General features: G+C 40.5%; 1 protein-coding gene across 1 annotated transcript in view; it reads left to right on the top strand.

The window, feature by feature from the left end:
- Window positions 1-19,495, top strand: part of PAPSS1 (3'-phosphoadenosine 5'-phosphosulfate synthase 1) — a 201,185-nt gene that overhangs the window by 174,370 nt on the left and 7,320 nt on the right. Inside the window, exon 10 of the mRNA XM_073602039.1 lies at window positions 2,365-2,633. Within this exon, the coding sequence (XP_073458140.1) occupies window positions 2,365-2,633 (269 nt within the window). The remainder of the gene's footprint in view (window positions 1-2,364; window positions 2,634-19,495) is intronic.

The following is a 19,495-nucleotide window of genomic DNA, read 5'->3' as shown; positions in this document are numbered from 1 at the left end:
TAACTGTCTAATCAAAATGTTCAGTGCACATATAAAAGTGTACAATAGTTTTTTGCATATACATAGTTGTTATCTATTGCAAGCTGATATTGATTCACAGATATTAGTCAGGAGTCAGCAATATTTAACGGAGTGACTTATACACACAAGGATAGGGTCATCATTTCCAATGCTCCTCTTTGTCCAGTAGTAGAAGTATTTAACTTTCCTGGTCTTTATAGAGATTACATAGTTTTTATTTATTTTTTTATTTTTTTAGGAAAAACGTATAAAAGATTACCTTGTTCAGCAGGGTAAAAAGAAGGGACGGGAGGCTAACCTAGGTTATTGAAATAGTGCCACATCCAATATAAAGGAGTTCCCCTAGGCGGACTTTAAAGGCACTTAATGTTTGACTTAAATAGAATGTATCAGAGTATACAACCGTATAAAAATAAACAAATTTTATTTAGAAACAACATTAAAAACAATACAACGAAACATAGATATATCTGAGTACTTCGTTTATATCATCATACAAAAAGAATGAAAGGATGAAAAAAGAGAAGTTCTACAATTAAGATCTATAGTTAATGAATTTGCCATAGCATCTGAGAGCATAATGCTGTATGTTATAGATAGTGTAGTACTAACACTTACATAGTTTGAAATGATGCACTAGTTGTTACAATGTTTTGTGGAATCACATTAAAAGGTTAGAATCAAAATAACACCGGATAATGGTACTGGTAATTTTGCTTGATAGCGACAACAATGTGGGCATCAGAAAGGTCTATTGGTGTGCACCAAATCGTATTGTCCTTAGATTAAGGAAGTTCCTCCGAGGGGGGGGGAGCACATTCCACGGCAAGATGGCGGCCAGAGCGATATACTGAGGCAAATGGAGTCCCTGAGTGTAGAAAAGTATATCAAAAGAAATAAGTCCAGAGCCAAGTTGGGCATATGGTCTAAATATTCAGACAATTGATAAGATATATAAATACCTGTATATGTAGATAAGATGAGAAGCAATATAGGATAAAAAAAATCCATCCCTTCCCTTTTTTTGATCCTATATTGCTTCTTATCTTATCTACATATACAGGTATTTATATATCTTATCAATTGTCTGATTATTTAGACCATATGCCCAACTAGGCTCTGGGCTTATTTCTTTTGATATACTTTTCTACACTCAGGGACTCCATTTGCCCCAGTATATCGCTCTGGCCACCATCTTGCCATGGAATGTGCTTCCCCCCCCCCCCGGGGGAACTTCCTTAATCTAAGGACAATACGATTTGGTACACACCAATAGACCTTTCTGATGCCCATGTTGTTGCTAGCAAGCAAAATTACCAGTACCATTATCCGGTGTTATTTTGATTCTAACCTTTTAATGTGATTCAACAAAACATTGTAACAACTAGTGCATCATTTCAAACTATGTAAGTGTTAGTTCTACACCATCTATAACATACAGCATTATGCTCTCAGATGCTATGGCAAATTCATTAACTAAATATCTTAATTGTATCTTAGATAAATTCTTCTCTTCTCTCCCTCTGCACCCCTGAAGAAGGACTATACTATATCCCGAAACGCGTTGGGTGTGAGAAGAGCTTCTCTTTTTTCATCTTTTCATTCTTTTTGTATGATGATATAAACGAAGTACTCAGATATATCTATGTTTCGTTTTATTGTTTTTAATGTTTCTAAATAAAATTTGTTTATTTTTATACGGTTGTATACTCTGATACATTTCTATTTGAGTCAAACATTAAGTTCCTTTAAAGTCCGCCTAGGGGAGCTCCTTTCTATATTTATCCTTGTTCAGCAGGGAGGAGACGAATTTCCATCCATGTATCAGCAGGCTGGTTGTACAGAAGTCAGTCTGCTGATCAACATCTGTACAACCAGTCAGTGGCACTGATCATTGTATTCTGATGGCGGGGAAGTCTCCCCACCATCAGAAGACAATAGCACAGCGGGAGCGATTCCCTCGTCAACATCGAGTGTGTGGATGGGGAATTAATGTATGGCCAGCTTATGAGTCATCGGACCAGGAACCAATAACCAATGCACAACCTGTATGACTGCTATCTTCTCTCAACAGTTGTTAAGAAGTTTGACCTAGTAGTTATTCTGCCCAAACTCTACTGGCTAATCTTGCTCAAAAGATACCGGCCGACATTTGGCATTTGCACTGCAGTTGGTCCAACAACACCTGGCCTCTATTGAAGGGGCATGGCCGAAAAAGGTCTGCTGATTGGCTCCCGCTCAGTGCTCTCAGCCAATGGCATCCCCTTTCTTAGGTGATCAATTATGTTATATGTCTAAATATTTTCATTGCCCTGCCTGAATGTTTTTTGTTTATTTTTTCAGATGCAGTCTTTGCCTTCCAGCTGCGAAATCCTGTTCACAATGGACATGCATTACTGATGCAGGACACACACAAGCAGTTACTTGAAAGAGGTTATAGGCGCCCTGTTCTTTTACTTCACCCACTGGGAGGCTGGACCAAGGATGATGATGTTCCCTTGATGTGGCGAATGAAGCAACATGCTGCTGTGCTTGAAGAACGTGTGCTGGATCCAGAGACCACAATAGTTGCCATCTTTCCATCTCCTATGATGTACGCTGGTCCAACAGAGGTAGTGTCTCACAAATTAACCATCTTTATTAATTTTATTATTATAGTGAAGCTTCACCAAAACCTTTTTATTAATACAAAGAAGTGGCACAACAGAGGGGTTCTGACAGTATAGCTTACAGGGCACAAGCTTCCTGTCTGCCACTATCCAGTGTCCATGCACTGTGCACCTCTTTTGTTTTCTGTAATTCACCATTTTTTAGATAATTATAACACAGTAGCAAGAAAAACTATGTGAACCTCTTGGAAATAATAGTTTTTTTGCAGTAATTCGACATAAAATGTGCAAAAATTATAGCATCTACAAACAATGGTAATTTTTATTAATTTATTTAACTAGTAATGGTGGCGATAAGAGACTTCTAGCAGGACTGTTATTGCAGCAGCTGGCAGGGAAGGGGTTAACATCTAGGACAATCAAGGGGTTAAATGTGTGTCCAACATGTGTTACTGTGTGTGCTGCTTTTACTAAGCAATATGCTGTTTTTTACTTCCTGCTTTGCAGGGAGAAAAAAACAGCACATTGCTACTGTCAGAAGAGACCACTGTGTTTTGTTTACATACACAGGGCTCTCTTCGGTAATTACCGGAGCCGATCGTCAGGTGCCAGCATCAAATCAGCGGCTGGCACCCACTGATTGGTTTGTGCTGCAGTCAATCACTGCACAGCTGCGGGGCGGGAGTGCTCTTTCTACCGCGCACTTATCTATTACGCAGAACGTCCCCTCTCCTGCAGTATATGTGCGGTGGGCGGTCGTAAAGTGGTTAAAAAAGGGAAAAAAAGCTCAAGGCTGCAATTTCACCCACCAGCATGTTTTATCTCTTTGATTTGCCATGATGTGTGGCACATGTCTTTGGCAGTCAAAAGGGTCAAGCATAGCAGTCTTATGCGAACACACGATGTCACAACATGTTGCGATTTTCCCAGGAATACCATGCACAGATCTCAGGTTCCCTAATGAGGTTGAAAAGGGGTGATACTAAATCCCAGGACTTGGAAGAGTTTAGCTGAAGTGGTTAGGATAGTGACTGAACAACGTTACTATCCATATAGGTTAGCTAAAGTGAAGTGTGGAAAGTAGACTAGAGATCTCTGTGCAGGCTAGATACATGACTGCATAATATTAAAGTGGTTGTAAACCCATTACAACCACTTTAACCTACAGGTAAGCCTTGATTAAGGCTTACCTGTAGGTGCAAGAAATATCTCCCAAACCTAAAAGGTTTAGGAGATATTTGCAGGAATAGCGGCACCGATGTCTACGGCGCATGCTCCCTGAGTGTGCTGTTTCTAACGGCGATCATGCCGTTAGTGGCGGAACCAGCACGCATGTGTGGGAGTGACGTCATCGCGGCTCCGGCCAGTCACAGCGCCGGAGCCGCGATACCCGGAAGTCACTCCGGGATATATGGCATCGGAGGAGGAGGCGAACGGGGGCCGATGCCGGGGCTTTGATCTCAGGTAAGTAATTCATAATGAGCTATTATGCTATGCATACTAACTCGTTATGCCTTTGCCTTGCAGGGTGTATTTTCTTTTTTTTTTTTAAGAGGCTTTACTTCCTCTTTAAAGTACTCTAAAGGTTCCTGGGTGATAGTCTAAACAGGTCCCAGATACAGTTAAAGTGTAATGCAAAAGCCACATAAAGTGAAAAAAAATAACTTCCTTTACCTCTCCTTCGGACTAGTCCTTCTATACTGTATTTCTCACACACACCCTCCCAGATGCTGCAGCTCACAGTGGGAGGGTTTCAGCAACAGAGGCAGAGCTGTCACTTCAGAAAGCAGTGGGCAGGTGCTGATTGACAAGTTACAGGTTTGTTTTACATCAGTGGCAATGTCATTCCCCATACACCTTCATCTCATGCCACCGTAGTGCGAACAGGCACAGACTACATTAGGGGGTGCTGAAATGAATTGCAGTATCGGTGCATCGTGATTCGGGTGTCCCCAATGCGGCATCGATGCTGCGACCAGAGAAATCGATTGGCGGGTGACCTCATCCTGACTTGCCCCACCTTTCCTGGGAGAGCGCTCCGAGCGTATAGTTGTTAAATTAACTGTGTCTTAATGAATCACATGTTATAATCCATTAAGTGTTTCACTGTATGTGCTTTTTAAAGAATGTATAACTTCATACCACATTTCTCAGAGTGTGTACACGCCGCTCATGTGGCTGCCTGGCCCGCCTCTCTCGTCTCACGTCTCTCCTGGTGTCAGAGGGGAATTCTCAGCCCCGCCCGCTGACTGTAGCTATCAGATCAGAAGAGAGGCGGACGGGGCTGAGAACTCCCCGCTGACGTTGGGAGAGACGTGAGAGGAGAGGCGGGCCGTATAGTCACATGAGCGGCGTGTACACACTCTGAGAAATGCAGTATGAAGCTACATATTTTTTAAAAAGCATATGCAGTGAAACACTTAATGGATTGTAACATGGGATTTATTAAGACAGAGTTATTTTAACAGCAGTAAGTAGAGTACATATGAGTTTGTACTCTACTTACACCTTGTACACTATCTGTGCTGACAGTTCCCTGTTTGCACATTCTATTGTGTTAACTCCTAGTGTGCTGGAATGTGCAAACGGGAAAGCCCAGGGGAACTGTCAGCACAGAGACAGTACAGTGAACTTCACAGGGCTGTTTGTCATCTGTGGATTCTAATCCCTCCTGACCTCCCAGCAGCAGTGTGGGTGAATGCCTGTACCCTGTAGTGCTCCAGATTAGTGCACTTTTTAAGCGAGGTAAATTATTTTTAAAACAAAGCGGAGTTCCACTCGTTTTTTTTTTTGTTTTGTTTTAATAAAAGTCAGCAGCTACAAAAAGTGTATCTGGTGACTCTTAATAAAAACACACTCGCCTGTCCCACAGTCCAGCGATGTGGCCGCTTAAACCCTCCGTTCCCACCCCCGCCTGTCTGCGGTGCTGGCAATACTATTGTGGTCATCCGGCTGTGACAGCTTGCAGTTTCACAGCCAGGTGCGCATGTCTCACTGCGCTGTTCTGAATGGCCAGGGACCTGTGACGTCCCAGAAGATTGCAGGGAGGGAGGGGCCGCCTAGGCGACCCAAGCAGAAGTGGGAGCAGGTACCTGTCAAAACTAGGTACCCACGTGCCCCCCCCCCCCCCCCCCCCCAAAAAAAAATGACATGCCAGTTGTGGCATGGAATGGAATCAGGACTCCTTAAGTTTCACTTTTGGGTGGAACTCCACTTTAATAAAATATGTTTGTATAGAAAGCACTATGACATCCCCAACCCTGGACTCCAGGAGGAGACCATCACACCCCCAACCCTGCCATGTACACAGCACAGGGGATCCTCTAGCTCTGAACTCCATGATGACCATCTTAACATCCTCCCTTTTGATTCTTCCATCCTTCAGCCCCCCCTCACCACCACCATTTTTATCTTTGAACTCTTCCATCCTTCTGTTCCTATCCATGGATTCCTCCATCTCCATCCCCAGACTCTTCCATCCTTCTGTTCCTATCTCCAGACTGCTATGGCCTTCCATTCTCTATTCATGGATTCCTCCATCCCCAGACTCATCCATCCTTCTTTTCTTAGTCATGGATTCTTCCATCCTTCAGTTCCTACCCCTCCCTCATATCCTAGACTCTTCCATGTCCTTGTCCTGCTATATGCAGAGAGTGTCCTGCTTTTTTTTATTTTTTTTAAAAAGCAGCTAAAATGAAATGAAAAATGAATTGAGTTCTTCTAAATGCTTGAATTTTATTTTGTTGGAAACCATCATCAGTATGATGTATCGTGGAATCGCATCGAATCGTTGACCAGATAATCAATCTAATTTGAATTCAAATCATGAGACCAGTGAAGATGCGCACCATGAGGGTGACAGCTTACAATTTAGTGTTGCAGCACATGTTTTTGTAATGGAAGGCTGTAGGTTTACTTTAATATGCAATGTTTAATATTTACCTGACAGAAAAGTATATTTATTTTTTTTTTTTGTAACCCTGATCACAAAGAGAACATATGCTCAAAACCACTATACACTCCCTTATAATTCATGTATTATTGTTTTATGATAATGGTGCTATTTGTAAATCAGTTTTTTTAAAAACGATAAAGGTCCCCCTATTCTCTTTTTATCTCTCAAAAGGATAGTGTGACATCAGAGTACAAGCCTTTATTTGCCACCTTTTTATTGCTCCGGGCTGGCCAATATACAACAATCTTAGATAGTGGAGATGATATCACTGCATAACAGTTTGATGTCTGGGGTGTAGCCAATACCTTGAGGGTATAAAGCTAGTTCAAATTGAATAGGGACCCATGGGAACCCTGCATGTCTTGTCTGTTTTAAAGCATTTGTCTGAGTGCTGTAGAGTCAAGTGCAAAGTAAAAGGCAAACATTTCTCTTGAGTTTGAAGACAATCATATCCTTAACTTCTCTGCGTCATCTTTGGGGAAAAATAATGAAAAACAAAATCCCTAACTGCTTGCTGTTTTTCCAATGACTTCAGACAATGGCTCACCAGCATTGCCTCTTGTGCCAAATAATAACAATAATATAAAACCCATCCCTCCCTTTAATCATTTTCTTTGGGTCGTAGAGAAGACATTATACCATTTTTCTATAAAAGCAAATTATTTACAGACCAGCTTTCTGTTAACCTTGGCTGTACCAAACTATCCTGAATAGCTATCACACATGTATTTTCTGCAGATTGTGAATGTTGACTATTAAAGGTGTAGGCTTTATGTCTTGTCTGTATTGGACACTTGTGCTGTGTTGATATATTAAGTGTCCATTGTTGCATAGCAGTGTTAACATATCCTACAATTCAGCAGAGGAATAGTGATCTCTTACTTGTATTCGCAATTTGGAAAATTGCCTTTTTGTATCTCTTGGCTTGGGTAGTTACTACAGATCAATTATAGACTGATAGTAACAAGACGTTATCAATGACTAGTATGGAAACGGTCTATGTTTCTGTATGATAATAAAGAAAACTAAGCGCTGATGAGCTTATGCAAGAATATGAAGTCATTATTATTGTATAGGCTTACTTATAAAATGTTTTGTTTCCTTCATTCAGCCTTACATACTTTGTCTGAGCAGTGTCAGTCTGCTGAAGTCTTACATCTTATGCTGGTCACACATGGCTTATATTCAAGCCGTGTTTGGCCCTGTCGGCACCACCGGGTTTGACAAACTTTGATCTGAAAGTCGAGGGAGCCGGGCAGAAAATTTTTGACCAAACAATAACTGCATCTAATCGGATTCAGTCACTGTTCGGCAGGGGAGAAAAACCCGATCCAAGCTGTCTAGTGTGGATAGGAGGCATTCAATGATTTCTCTCACACAGGGCATTTGCCATCCCCTCTCCTTGCAGTCAGTCAAAACCATTACTTTATGATTTGGAATGCTTTGCAATTTGGACAAAATATGGAATACAAATATTATGAGTAAATGTAAGATATAATGGGATGTTTCCTCAACTTAAATTATAGTGTTGTTTAGGCATCTTGCATGCAACATAAAGGGCAAGTTCACCTTTTACAGAAAAATCTATAAGGTGAACTTACACTGGACCCCCCTCCTCATCCCCCCCCCGGTCCCACTGACCTGGAGCACGGCGATCACCCGCTAGGAGACCTCATATAGCTCATCGGTCCGGGGCTTCGAAATCCCCTCGGCTTAATCTCCTAAACGTACCTCTTAAGGAGTTATGTATAGGAGCATTCAAATTGGTCTTTGCCGTCACATGGGCGGCGCCGACCAATCAGAACCCGCGTAGCCCGTCCTGTCAACGCAGGGTAAGAGGAGAGAAAGCCGCAAGGATTTGAAACCCCCGGACTGGTAAAGCGGCTATACAGTCTGTCAGAACGGGTGATCGCCGAGCTCCAGGTTAGTGGGACCAGGTGCTATGGGGAGGGGGTCCAGTGTAAAATCACCTTACACATTTTCTGTAAAGGTGAACGTACACTTTAAAGTGTTACTAAACACAGATCCTGCATTTATTATATCTGGTCTCCCACAGTACACAGAACATGGAAATGCAATTATTTTAGTAAATATAAACTGCTAAATACCTTTTCTTATCAGCAGTATATAGCAGTCTTGTGACTCTAAGAGTTTTCATTCTACTCTGACTGTCCTATGAGGCTGCAGGACCCCTGACCCTCTGTCTGGACAGTGCTAATTGGCCCTGTGCTGATCATATGCACCCTCCCAAGTAAAAAGAAAAAAAACTCTCTAGCAATATACACCAAACTGAGCATGTGCAGAGTGACTCCAAAGGCTCTGTCTTATCAGGAGATGGATTGGGAACAGTGGAAGAAGGGGAGGGTCAGAGAAGATGGGATCAAACAGCCTTTTTACACAATGCAGATGATTAAACCCTTAGGTTCCACAGTGAGTATAACCAGCATGCTTTACTGCATATACAGACTGATTTTACTGTTGTGGGTTTAGTAACACTTTAAGCATGAGATCATTCATCTGTCAAAGTGCTTGATTTATAATTCATGTATGGATGAATAGTGGTTGGCAAAACCACAAACTTGCTTTCATACCAGGGTCTAGTTAGCTCCCCACCACCAGCTATGTTATCTTAGTCCTTGTGCCATGGCCTTTTATGTGAAATACAATAAATATTATATCCAGCTGGAAGAGTAAGATCCTGTATTATTATCAATAGCAAGAAGACAGACTTAGTAAAAGTTCTAGGGTGCTGTCTTACTAATCAGCTCTTTGCTTGTGCTGAACCCTGCAAAACATATAACCCACGGGCAGTGTACCCCTACTGTCTGAAAACAGTGATTGAACTATTTCTGAGTTAGAGCCTCATTTCGAGCAGTTTCTCACATTTTTACCAAAAAATAAAATTGGACTAGAGGAGATGAACAAATGGGGAAGGTGGGGGGTGGGTGGAGGGATGATTTCACAGGATGGCTAACTAGGGACTTCTTTTTGTTACCCCCTAACAGTGCAGTTGAATTCCCCATTGCCATTTGTATTATACACCACAGTCAGAAGCAGTTTTCTGCCTAGCCCTGTCAAAGATATTTGGGTTAATTTGCTGAATAAAACACTATAGTCATGCAAGTTGCATATTTTAAGAGAAATTTTGTAAGCTTTTGACTTTAATTGAGAATCTTCATTGAAAAATTCTGAATATTTTATTTATTCAGTCTTGTAAATAGCAAATTCCTGATCACTTTAAATACGCAATCATCTGCAGATGCTTTTCATGATTGGATACAGCATCTTGAAAAAAGTATTCATACCCCTTGAAATTTTCCACATTTTGTCATTTTACAGCCAAAAACATACATGTGTATTATTGGGATTGTTTGTAATAGACCAACATCCCCCACCTTAATTGTACATAATTGTCAAGTAAGAGGAAAATGATAAATGGTTTTCAAAATTTTTTACAAATATGTAAAAAGTGTGGCGTGCATTTTTATTCAGCCCCGAGTCAATACTTTGTAGAACCACCTTTCGCTGCAATTACAGCTGCAAGTCTTTTTGGGTATATCTCTACCAGCTTTGCACATCTAGAGTGACATTTTGCCCATTCTTCTTTGCAAAATAGCTCAAGCTCTGTCAGATTGGATGGCGAGCGTCTGTAAACAGCAATTTTCAAGTCCACAGATTCTCAATTGGATTTAGGTCTAGACTTTGACTGGGCCATTCTAACAATATGAATATGCGTTGATCTAAACCATTCCATTGTAGCTCTGGCTGTATGTTTAGGGGCATTGTCCTGCTGGAAAGTGAACCTTTGCCCCAGTCTCAAGTCTTTTGCAGACTCTAACAGGTTTTCTTCTAAGATTGCCCTGTATTTTGCTCCATCGATCTTCTCAGCAACTCTGACCAGCTTCTCTGTCCCTGCTGAAGAAAAGCATCCCCATAACGTGATGCTGCCACCACCATGTTTCACGGTGGGGTTGGTGTCTTCAGGGTGATGTGCAGTGTTTTCTGCTACACATAGCGTTTTGCTTTTAGACCAAAAAGTTTAATTTTGGTCTCATCTGACCAGAGCACCTTCTTCCACATGTTTTCTGTGTCCCCCACATGGTTTCTCGCAAACTGTAAATGGGACTTCTTGTGGCTTTCTTTCAACAATGGCTTTCTTCTTGCCACTCTTCCATAAAGGCCAGATTTGCTAAGTGCATGACTAATAGTTGTCCTGTGGACAGATTCTCCCACCTTAGCCGTGGATCTCTGTAGATCCTCCAGAGTTACCATGGGCCTCTTGGCTGCTTCTCTGATTAATGCTCTCCTTGCCCGGCCTGTCAGTTTAGGTAAACGGCCATGTCTTGGTAGGTTTGCAGTTGTGCCATACTCTTTCCATTTTTGGATGATGGATTGAACAGTGCTCCTTGAGATGTTCAAAGCTTGGGATATTTTTTTATAACCTAACCCTCCTTTAAACTTCTCCACAACTTTATTCCTGACCTGTCTGGTGTGTTCCTTGGCCTTTATGATGCTGTTTGTTCACTAAGGTTCTCTAACAAACCTCTGAGTGCTTCACAGAACAGCTGTATTTGTACTGAGATTAAATTACACATGGGTGCACTCTATTTACTAATTAGGTGACTTCAGAAGGTAATTGTTTCCACTAGATTTTAGTTAGGGGTATAATAGTAAAGGGAGCTGAATACAAATTCACGTCACACTTTTCAGATATTTATTTATTTGTGAAAATGTTGAAAATCATTTATAATTTTCCTTTCACTTCACAATTATGTGCCACTTTGTGTTGGTCTATCACATAAAATACATTTTTAGTTTTTGGTTGTAACATGACAAAATGTGGAAAATTTCAAGGGGTATGAATATTTTTTCAAGGCACTGTAATTGGAGTGAATACTCAAAATTTTGTTCAACTTCTTTAGTAAATCAGCTTCAAAGTGTTGGTCCCTAGTAAAGCCCTGATAGAGCCCTTAATAGAGCCTGTTAACAAACAGTAGCACCAGATCTGCAGGTTGCTAAAGACTGACCTGAGCCAACCATTCTCTGAAAAGAAAGTAGTCGTCTGGTTTGAACACTTTGTCAAATGACTCTTGTTTTCCCCAAGATAAACCAACATTAAGACTGTCTGTAGCCAAATTCTCCCACATTTATATTTATGGACACAGAGCCGTAATATTTTGTGTGATGGAGATTGGATCATGCCTGCTTGTTTGCTCTATCTGCAGGTACAGTAGGTGCAGTAGTTTCTATAGGCTTCTTTTAGTAATGCCTCAAATAATACAAATTTGATGTACTCCAGATTTGCTGATTTGCATCTGATTGAAATGTGTTTTTCTGTTTTGTTAGCACAAAGATAAATGCCTTTAACTTTGTCTTCTGTATGAAGTCACATAGATGCTTGGGTAGGGGCATGTTGGGTGAAAGATCGTATCCTTATATTTGATGTGGTCAGCTGAAAGTTGCTGCCTGTACACTTGCACTTTCTGTTAGCCAGACACCCGTCCACTTTAAGCTGTGCAGGTTTTTAGCACGTCTTATTTTATTAGTTTAGTATTGTACAGAAGTACCATTTTTACAGACTTGGTTAGTTCTCAGCCAAAAGAACAGGAGTTTCTGAGGTTTACTTCAATGGAACATACTGCACCATTTGCGTTGAATTTCCAGCATGATTTATTTTTATTGCTCTGATAAGGTTTTTGGCAAATATATGTCGGGCAGAATGTTTATGCAGTTTAAAGAAATTGTTTTCTATTAAGACTCGGTTCGAAGGCCAAACATCTCTTCTACCCAACAACAATTTGGAGACAACTGGCTTTAAAGAGCTAAGTATCAGGGGGGTCTCCTGCCAATTTCACAATTGTACAAAAATACTTTTAAAAGACCTTACTAAATTTGTCTCCGAAAATGCACTTTGTGTGAAACCTGACATTTAACTCCTTCACTGTCTGTTTCCCCCAGAATTTCACTTCTTCGAGTTATCTCTGCACATTGTTGTTTTGCTTCTGTTATATGAATACACAATCTAGATCTGTAAGGCAGACTATATTCCATACATGGATTGTTGCAAAATATGAACAGTTTCAACTCCATAATGCAGCAGTGTATGTTGTGTACAATGAAACCTTGCTAGAGCTGTGTCAAAGACCTTGAAGGAGGTTCGAAGTTGTGGCCTATTCAATAGTGTCCTCTACTAAGTCGGAGAAGATTACTGACTGAGTTTCCTGACTGCCGAATGAAAGTTCTCCTGAAAAACGGTAACAAGTTTTGTGAGGAAAACTTTTCCTCACTGTAGATACAGCACAAGATCAGAGCTTCATTGTTAAGAGAATATACTTACTCTAGTGTCAACCACTATTACCACCAGATACCTGGGGGAGCATGGCCAAAAAGATTGTGTGTTCCAGTAAACCCCCCTTAGAATAAAACCCCGAGGGAAAACAGATGTTTACTGCATCTGAGCACCACAAACCAAAAATACTATTCATTTTTAATATTCAAAGCAAACTTTCCCATCCATCCATGTCTCTATACTTTATTTTGTTGAGAAATCACTTTGAAAAACACCACCCTAGCATTTCTGGCAGTGGCCATCTTGAGTAAGGGCAAATGATTCATGTAGCATTTACTTCCTGAAATCCATCTGTCCTTAGCTCAGGCATGCATGCAGGGGAGTTTGCTTAGCTGAGAAAACTCCTCCTCCTCTCTTCCCCTTTTGAATACTCCTGGGATGTATGACATAATTTGCCTAGGCAAGAAACCAGGAAGTAACTGAAGAAATGTAAAAAGAAAAAAGTTTAAAACACGTAAATATGATATATTTTCCTATCTATTTACTAATGCTAGCAGCATAATGATTAAAAATAATCAATGTTGATTGGAAGAGTGAAGTTCCACTTTACAACTCTACTCCACAATATATGTAAATAAGGAGGACACACCCCATATCCTATACAAAAGAGATTTTGTGCTACAAAAAAAGGAAAACCACAATAAAAAGCTTGGCCAAGGGTTAAAGGAAACATAATCCCCACCATCTCAAACCTTCAGGCTTATATATCTCAATCCTATAGAGCAGCAGGTTATTTAAGTCCCAAAGGAAACTTTCTTCCAGGTGTTTCCTACTCGGCTTCATATGAAAAACATCAAAATTGGTATGTGCAGTATAAAAAATGACTCAAACATCTTTACCAAAACTTGAAGGACAGTAGAACACCTTGCCACCCTTCTGCATCTCATCTACCACAATTATTAATTTTTTTGTAATACAATAATATTTCTTTTTTATATTTGTATTGGATATGGACTATGGCGCGTGTCTTTTTCAAGTATAGTCTTATTTACATATATTTTTGAGCCGAGTAGAGTCTTAACCAGGGTTTTATTCTGTTACTGGTGATGTCTCCTACTCTCATGCAATATATTAGCTTTCTAATGGGCCAATAGCACTGATGGAGTGTGGCCACATTAGCAATGTTATTAGTGAGTCTACATACTTTGTATCCCAGTAGACATTTGGCGATAAAGGCAGTGGATGGAATATTCAGTAATTTTCAGTTGTACAGGTGGCACAGCAAGGGTTGAATTGGTGGTACATAGTTGAAAATAGCTAAAGCCTAACTCTGGGCCCACATTGTACATAATCAAAATTTCATCTCCCAAAATGTCATCTTCCACTCCCTCACTGATAGACTCTATGGCTGCTTTTTCAGAAGGGAATGGCTTACTCACAATAATTCTCGCCTTATTTCATGGTCCTGTAGTAAGCTTTCAGTCCAGTTCTTTGCTTCTCAGCACTGGAATATGGGCATGTACACCTACCAGCAGCTGTGCAGCTGAATAAAGTGTAGGTGTGATGACATCGGTGAGAGGGATAGTGACGAGACTAGTCAGAGACTGACAAGAACAGCAGCTTTAGTGGACCTGTAATTGTAATATATTGCAGCTTACCAATCATTAGATGTGGTGTCTGCATTCGTTTTATTTTTTAGGCTTTCCCCTCTGTTTTCACCCAATGATCTAGCCCCTGGCACACCACCTGCATTAGAGTGCCCTCACTCTGGATGAAGGAGCATAGGGGGCACATTTGGGCAGTAGCATTGTCAGTCTGGAAGGAGGGGAATGTTAGATGTCCTAGCAGATTTAAATTGAACAAATCAAAGCTGAACACTTTATAAGCAGTTACCACAAACAGATTTTTTTTTTTTCTTTTTGGGATAAAGGTTTTACATAAAAGATGACCATTGTGAGCACCCCTGCCAGTGTTAAATGGCTTGTCTCATCCCTGTAACTGATACAGCTGCAAGATAGCTTTTTTTCTTTTGCAAAACAACAGAATTACTGGCTGGATCACCAGCTGAAAATAGAGGCATTAAAAAAAAACAAAAAAAAAAAAACAAATGCAGCTACCGCATTTAAGAATTGGTAAGCTGCAATATAATGTTTTCTTTTGGGTTTAATGCCACTTTAACTTCCTATATTTACAGTCATGTGAAAAATGAAGTATACCCCATGGAAATTGTTGCTTTTTTCAACATTTTTGAACATGCAAACATCAGATCTTTAAAAGCGATGTATGGGTTTCTGTTCGATTTTCACAGCTCTGTGAGCAGAGAGCTGGTATCTGTCAGTCACCTCTGTCTGCTTTGCCCCCTCCTCACTCATTGGAGCGCTGGGCTGTGGAGGGGGAGGGGCGGGGGCTACCGGCTCAGGTTCTCAGCGGTTCGCTGAGCCGGGTGTCGGTCCAGGGATCTGGGGATCCCGACTCCATGGTCGTGATGACGCTGAGTCTGGACCGACTTCTGTAACATCAGCAGAGAGCGAACTTCAGCTTGCTTTCTGCTGAAAACGGGTCACAGGAGTGTAAAACGAACTGCACTCCTGTAATCCATAGAAGTACAGACAAACGAGTTTTGGCTGTACTTCTCCTTTTAATCTGTCAGTGTATGCAGATGAAAGGTGATATACTTAAATAACAACATGAGGGGGAAAAAATAGCTTGCAAACATTTACTCAACAGAAGCATAAATATTAATGTAATTGTGTACACCCTTGGCATAAGAAAAAAGGTTTTGTTCCTTGTTGCAGAAATTTACTTCTTGACTTATTAGGGCTCATGCACAGAAGACGTTTTAAAGCGCTACAGCAGCGATAAAAATGCCCGTTTTTTTCACGTTTAGCCGCGTTTTTACATCAGCTTTTTTGCGCGTTTTTTTATTGACAACACTCTCTATAATGTAAAAACGCATAAAGATGGCTTGACATGTTTTTTTTTTCTATTTTTGCAGCTCGTTTTTATTGCTCCTGGAATTACAGGCTGGCTATTTTTTTTTTACTGCCACTATACGCTTATCCAAACGCCTCTGACAGTTTGTGTGCATGGACACATAGCCTAACAAGGAAGGGCTTTTAGAAGCAGTTAAAAAAAAAAAACATCAAATGCTCCTAACAGCAGCGTCCTGTGTGCATGAGCCCTTACAGATCAAATTCAGTTTTCAGACAGATGGGGTTGATTTACTAAAAGTAAATAGACTGTGCACTTTGCAAAGTACAGTTGCTCCAGGGTTTAGTAATTGAGGCAAAGCTTCACTGAACAAAGAATACCCAATCACGTGCAAGGAAAATTAAAACAAAACTTTTTGCTTGCAAATGATTGGATGAGGGAAATCAGCAGAGCTCTGGAGCAACTGCACTTTTCAAAGTGCAGTCTATATGCCTTTAGTAAATCAACCCCATAGCCTGAAATTTTCATTAAGCATTAAGCACACTATGTTATGATGCAGAATGTATAGTTTACTCAATGACTGCAGGCTGCCCAGGCAGTAAAGCAGCCCTAAACCATAGCTTTTCACCACCATTCTTCACAGTTGTTAGGCGATTCTTATCCCAAAATATTGTCGTTTTGTTTGCGGCAAATATGTCTACTCTACTGGGACCAATTAAAATCATCTTTGACTGATTGGTCTTTAGCACATTGTTTAAAAGGCCTGGTCTTTGCCAACATATTCAATCACATACATACTGTAAACTTTCTGTGATGTTCTGTCTAGACAGCAAAGGCTTTTTCTTAAAACACCTCTCATGCAGGTTAAATTAGTGCAGTTTGTTTCTGATTGTAGATGCATACACTTTGACCCCAATTGTTGCAGGAGTTACCTTAACCACTTACGGACCGACCGCCGTCATTATACAGCGGTACTCTGAAGTGGAATATCGTTATTATGGCAGCAGCTAGCTGCCATAACCCCGGTACCCACTTCTTCAGCGAGCGGTCCGCTTTCGGATAAAAGTGGTCTCTGCGGCAGATTCTCCACGAGATCACTTTTATTGGTGGCAGGAGAGGGGCCCTTCCCGCCGCTCTCCGGTGCCCTCTGCTGCTTACTGGAGCCGTCTTTTAAACCCCAGATCTCATATTGAAGAGGTCCTGTCATGCTTTTTTTCTATTGCAAGGGATGTTTACATTCCTTGTAATATGAATAAAAGTGACACATTTTTAAAAAAAAAAGAACAGTGTAAGAAGCTCGCGTGCAGAAGCGAACGCTTACATGAGTAGCGCCTGCATATGAAAACTGTGTTCAAACCACACATTCTAGCCCTAGACCTCCTCTGTAACTCAAAACATGCAACCTGTAGAATTTTTTAAACGTCGCATATGGAGATTTTTAAGGATAAAACTTTGTTGCCATTCCATGAGCGGGCGCAATTTTTAAGCGTGACATGCTGGTTATCAGTTTACTCGGTGTAACATCATCTTTCACAGTATAAAAAAAAAATTAGGCTAACTTTACTGTTGTCTTATTTTTTTAATTAAAAAAAGTGCTCTTGTAAGACCGCTGCGCAAATATGGTGTGACAGAAAGTATTGCAACGACCACCATTTTAGAGAATAAAATGGTGGTCGTTGCAATACTTTCTGTTTAGAGTTTAGATAAAAAAAATATATAATGTTTGGGGGTTCAAAGTAATTTTCTAGCAAAAAAAATAATTTTTACTTGTAAACAACAAATCTGAAAAATAGGCCCGGTCTTAAAGTGGTTAACGTCCAACATTTAATTTTTGGAGTTCTTGGAGATTTACTTAAAGTGGTTTTCCGGTCGAAATTCTACTTTTTAAATAAAAATACCACTATAATACACAAGCTTAATGTATTCTAGTAAAGTTAGTCTGTAAACTAAGGTCTGTTTTGTTAGTTTATAGTGGTAGTTTGTTATTTTATAAACTTACAGCAGGCCGTGGCCATCTTAAGTGTGGGCATCTGAAGTCAGACTGTATTTTTTCCTGGATCTCATCCTTGCCGATCTTGCACATGCTCAGTGCAGCACAAGCAGTGTAATAGGTTTCAGGTCAGGTTTCCATAGCAACGGCCCCTTCCCAGAAGGCATTGCAAACAGGAAATGATGCGATGGGCCACGGCCAGGGAGGAGGAAGTGAAAAATGAATACAGCAGATATACAGTAGGTGCTGAGAAAAAAATAAAACAATACCCAATTCGTTTACAGTGCACAGTTTAGTGAGGGATGCTGAAGAGTTGTAAAAGTGTGTGGAACTCCACTTTAAGTGTCAAATGGTCAGATCTTTGATGAATTCGCTGGGCTGGCCAGTGATGGACAAATTAGCAGTTGTTTGGAATCTATGCCAAATCTATAGCGATTTCAACTCAGGTGATATTTTAAAATCACTAGCCAGCCTCATAGGCATCCACTGTAATGATAAGAAAGGAATAACCAGAGGGTGCCCAAGTGTAGCATTAGAAAGACTTTAAAGTGGTTGTATACCTCCAGACATAAAACATGAACAAAGCATATCCACCTATAGTGTGTACTTGTCTCAATTAAGTGTCACTTTTGTCTGCTGCTTCATTTCTCTGTTATCCGCATGAATCACATCTGACACGTTTTCCTGACACCAAGAGAAAAATGGTGTCGGGGAGAGAGCTCCAGCTGATTGACAGCCTCAGCTCTGTTCCTATATGCTGTGTGGAGGGGTGTGTGTCCCTTCTCTCCAATCTGCTTTTAGAGCTCTTCTCTCTTCGCTCTGCAGAATGTAACTTCAGCTCTCCACCCCCTTTTTTTCTGAATTCTCAGACCAGCTTTGTAATTCAGCACTTTGAACAGATGTAGAGAAGAGAAGACTGTGGATAGACAGCTACACCTTATGTAGGAGGACTTGTTTAATCTGTGTATCACCTGAGGCCAGTCACTTCGCTGAGTATATGTAGGGTTTACAAACACTTTAATAACAAAAAGACAATAAACAACTTACAAAGGTAGGAAAATATGACATGTGTCATACGCACATCCCACTACAGATCCCATGTGGATAGATGGCAGTTCACTCACTAAACAAATCTCTTCAGCCATTTTTTCCTTTTTTTTTTCCTCAAAGGCTTCCACAACTTTCTGAGATCCTTAGAGAACTTTTTTGATATTGGCATGGTGACATCACACTTGTCAATAGCAAAGCAAACACCACGCCCTGATTGGAGATTCTAATCTTTGGCACTTAATCCGGAACACTAGATTTTATTTCAATGGATTTGAAGCCATGGTGGATGTATACATACTTTTCCATATGACAAATGTTCATTTTTTGGGGGGGCAGTTCACACCAGAATGTGGTGTGAGAAATATGCATTCTGTGTATGTTACCCACACCACATTTAAGAAGTACTTCAGTTGCGATATGCAGTGGTTGTCAATCTTAATGACGCTCCAAACACAGGTTGCAAACGCTGTGCATTCATGGTGTGAACTAGGCCTTAGATAATGAAAATTAATACACGTCAATTTAGTGTGTCATTTGTCCAAGTATATCACCTTTTATTATAGACGTTGTTTGAATCAAGATCTAATGTTTCCATGTTCAAATATGTTGAAACAGCAATTTCCATGGGGTGTACTTTACTTTTTGTGTAT

Source organism: Aquarana catesbeiana, linkage group LG01, assembly GCF_042186555.1.
Source record: "Aquarana catesbeiana isolate 2022-GZ linkage group LG01, ASM4218655v1, whole genome shotgun sequence".
Taxonomy (NCBI): Eukaryota; Metazoa; Chordata; class Amphibia; order Anura; family Ranidae; genus Aquarana; species Aquarana catesbeiana.
The sequence above is the reverse complement of the archived record's forward strand: the minus strand, read 5'-3'. Positions and strand labels throughout refer to the sequence as shown.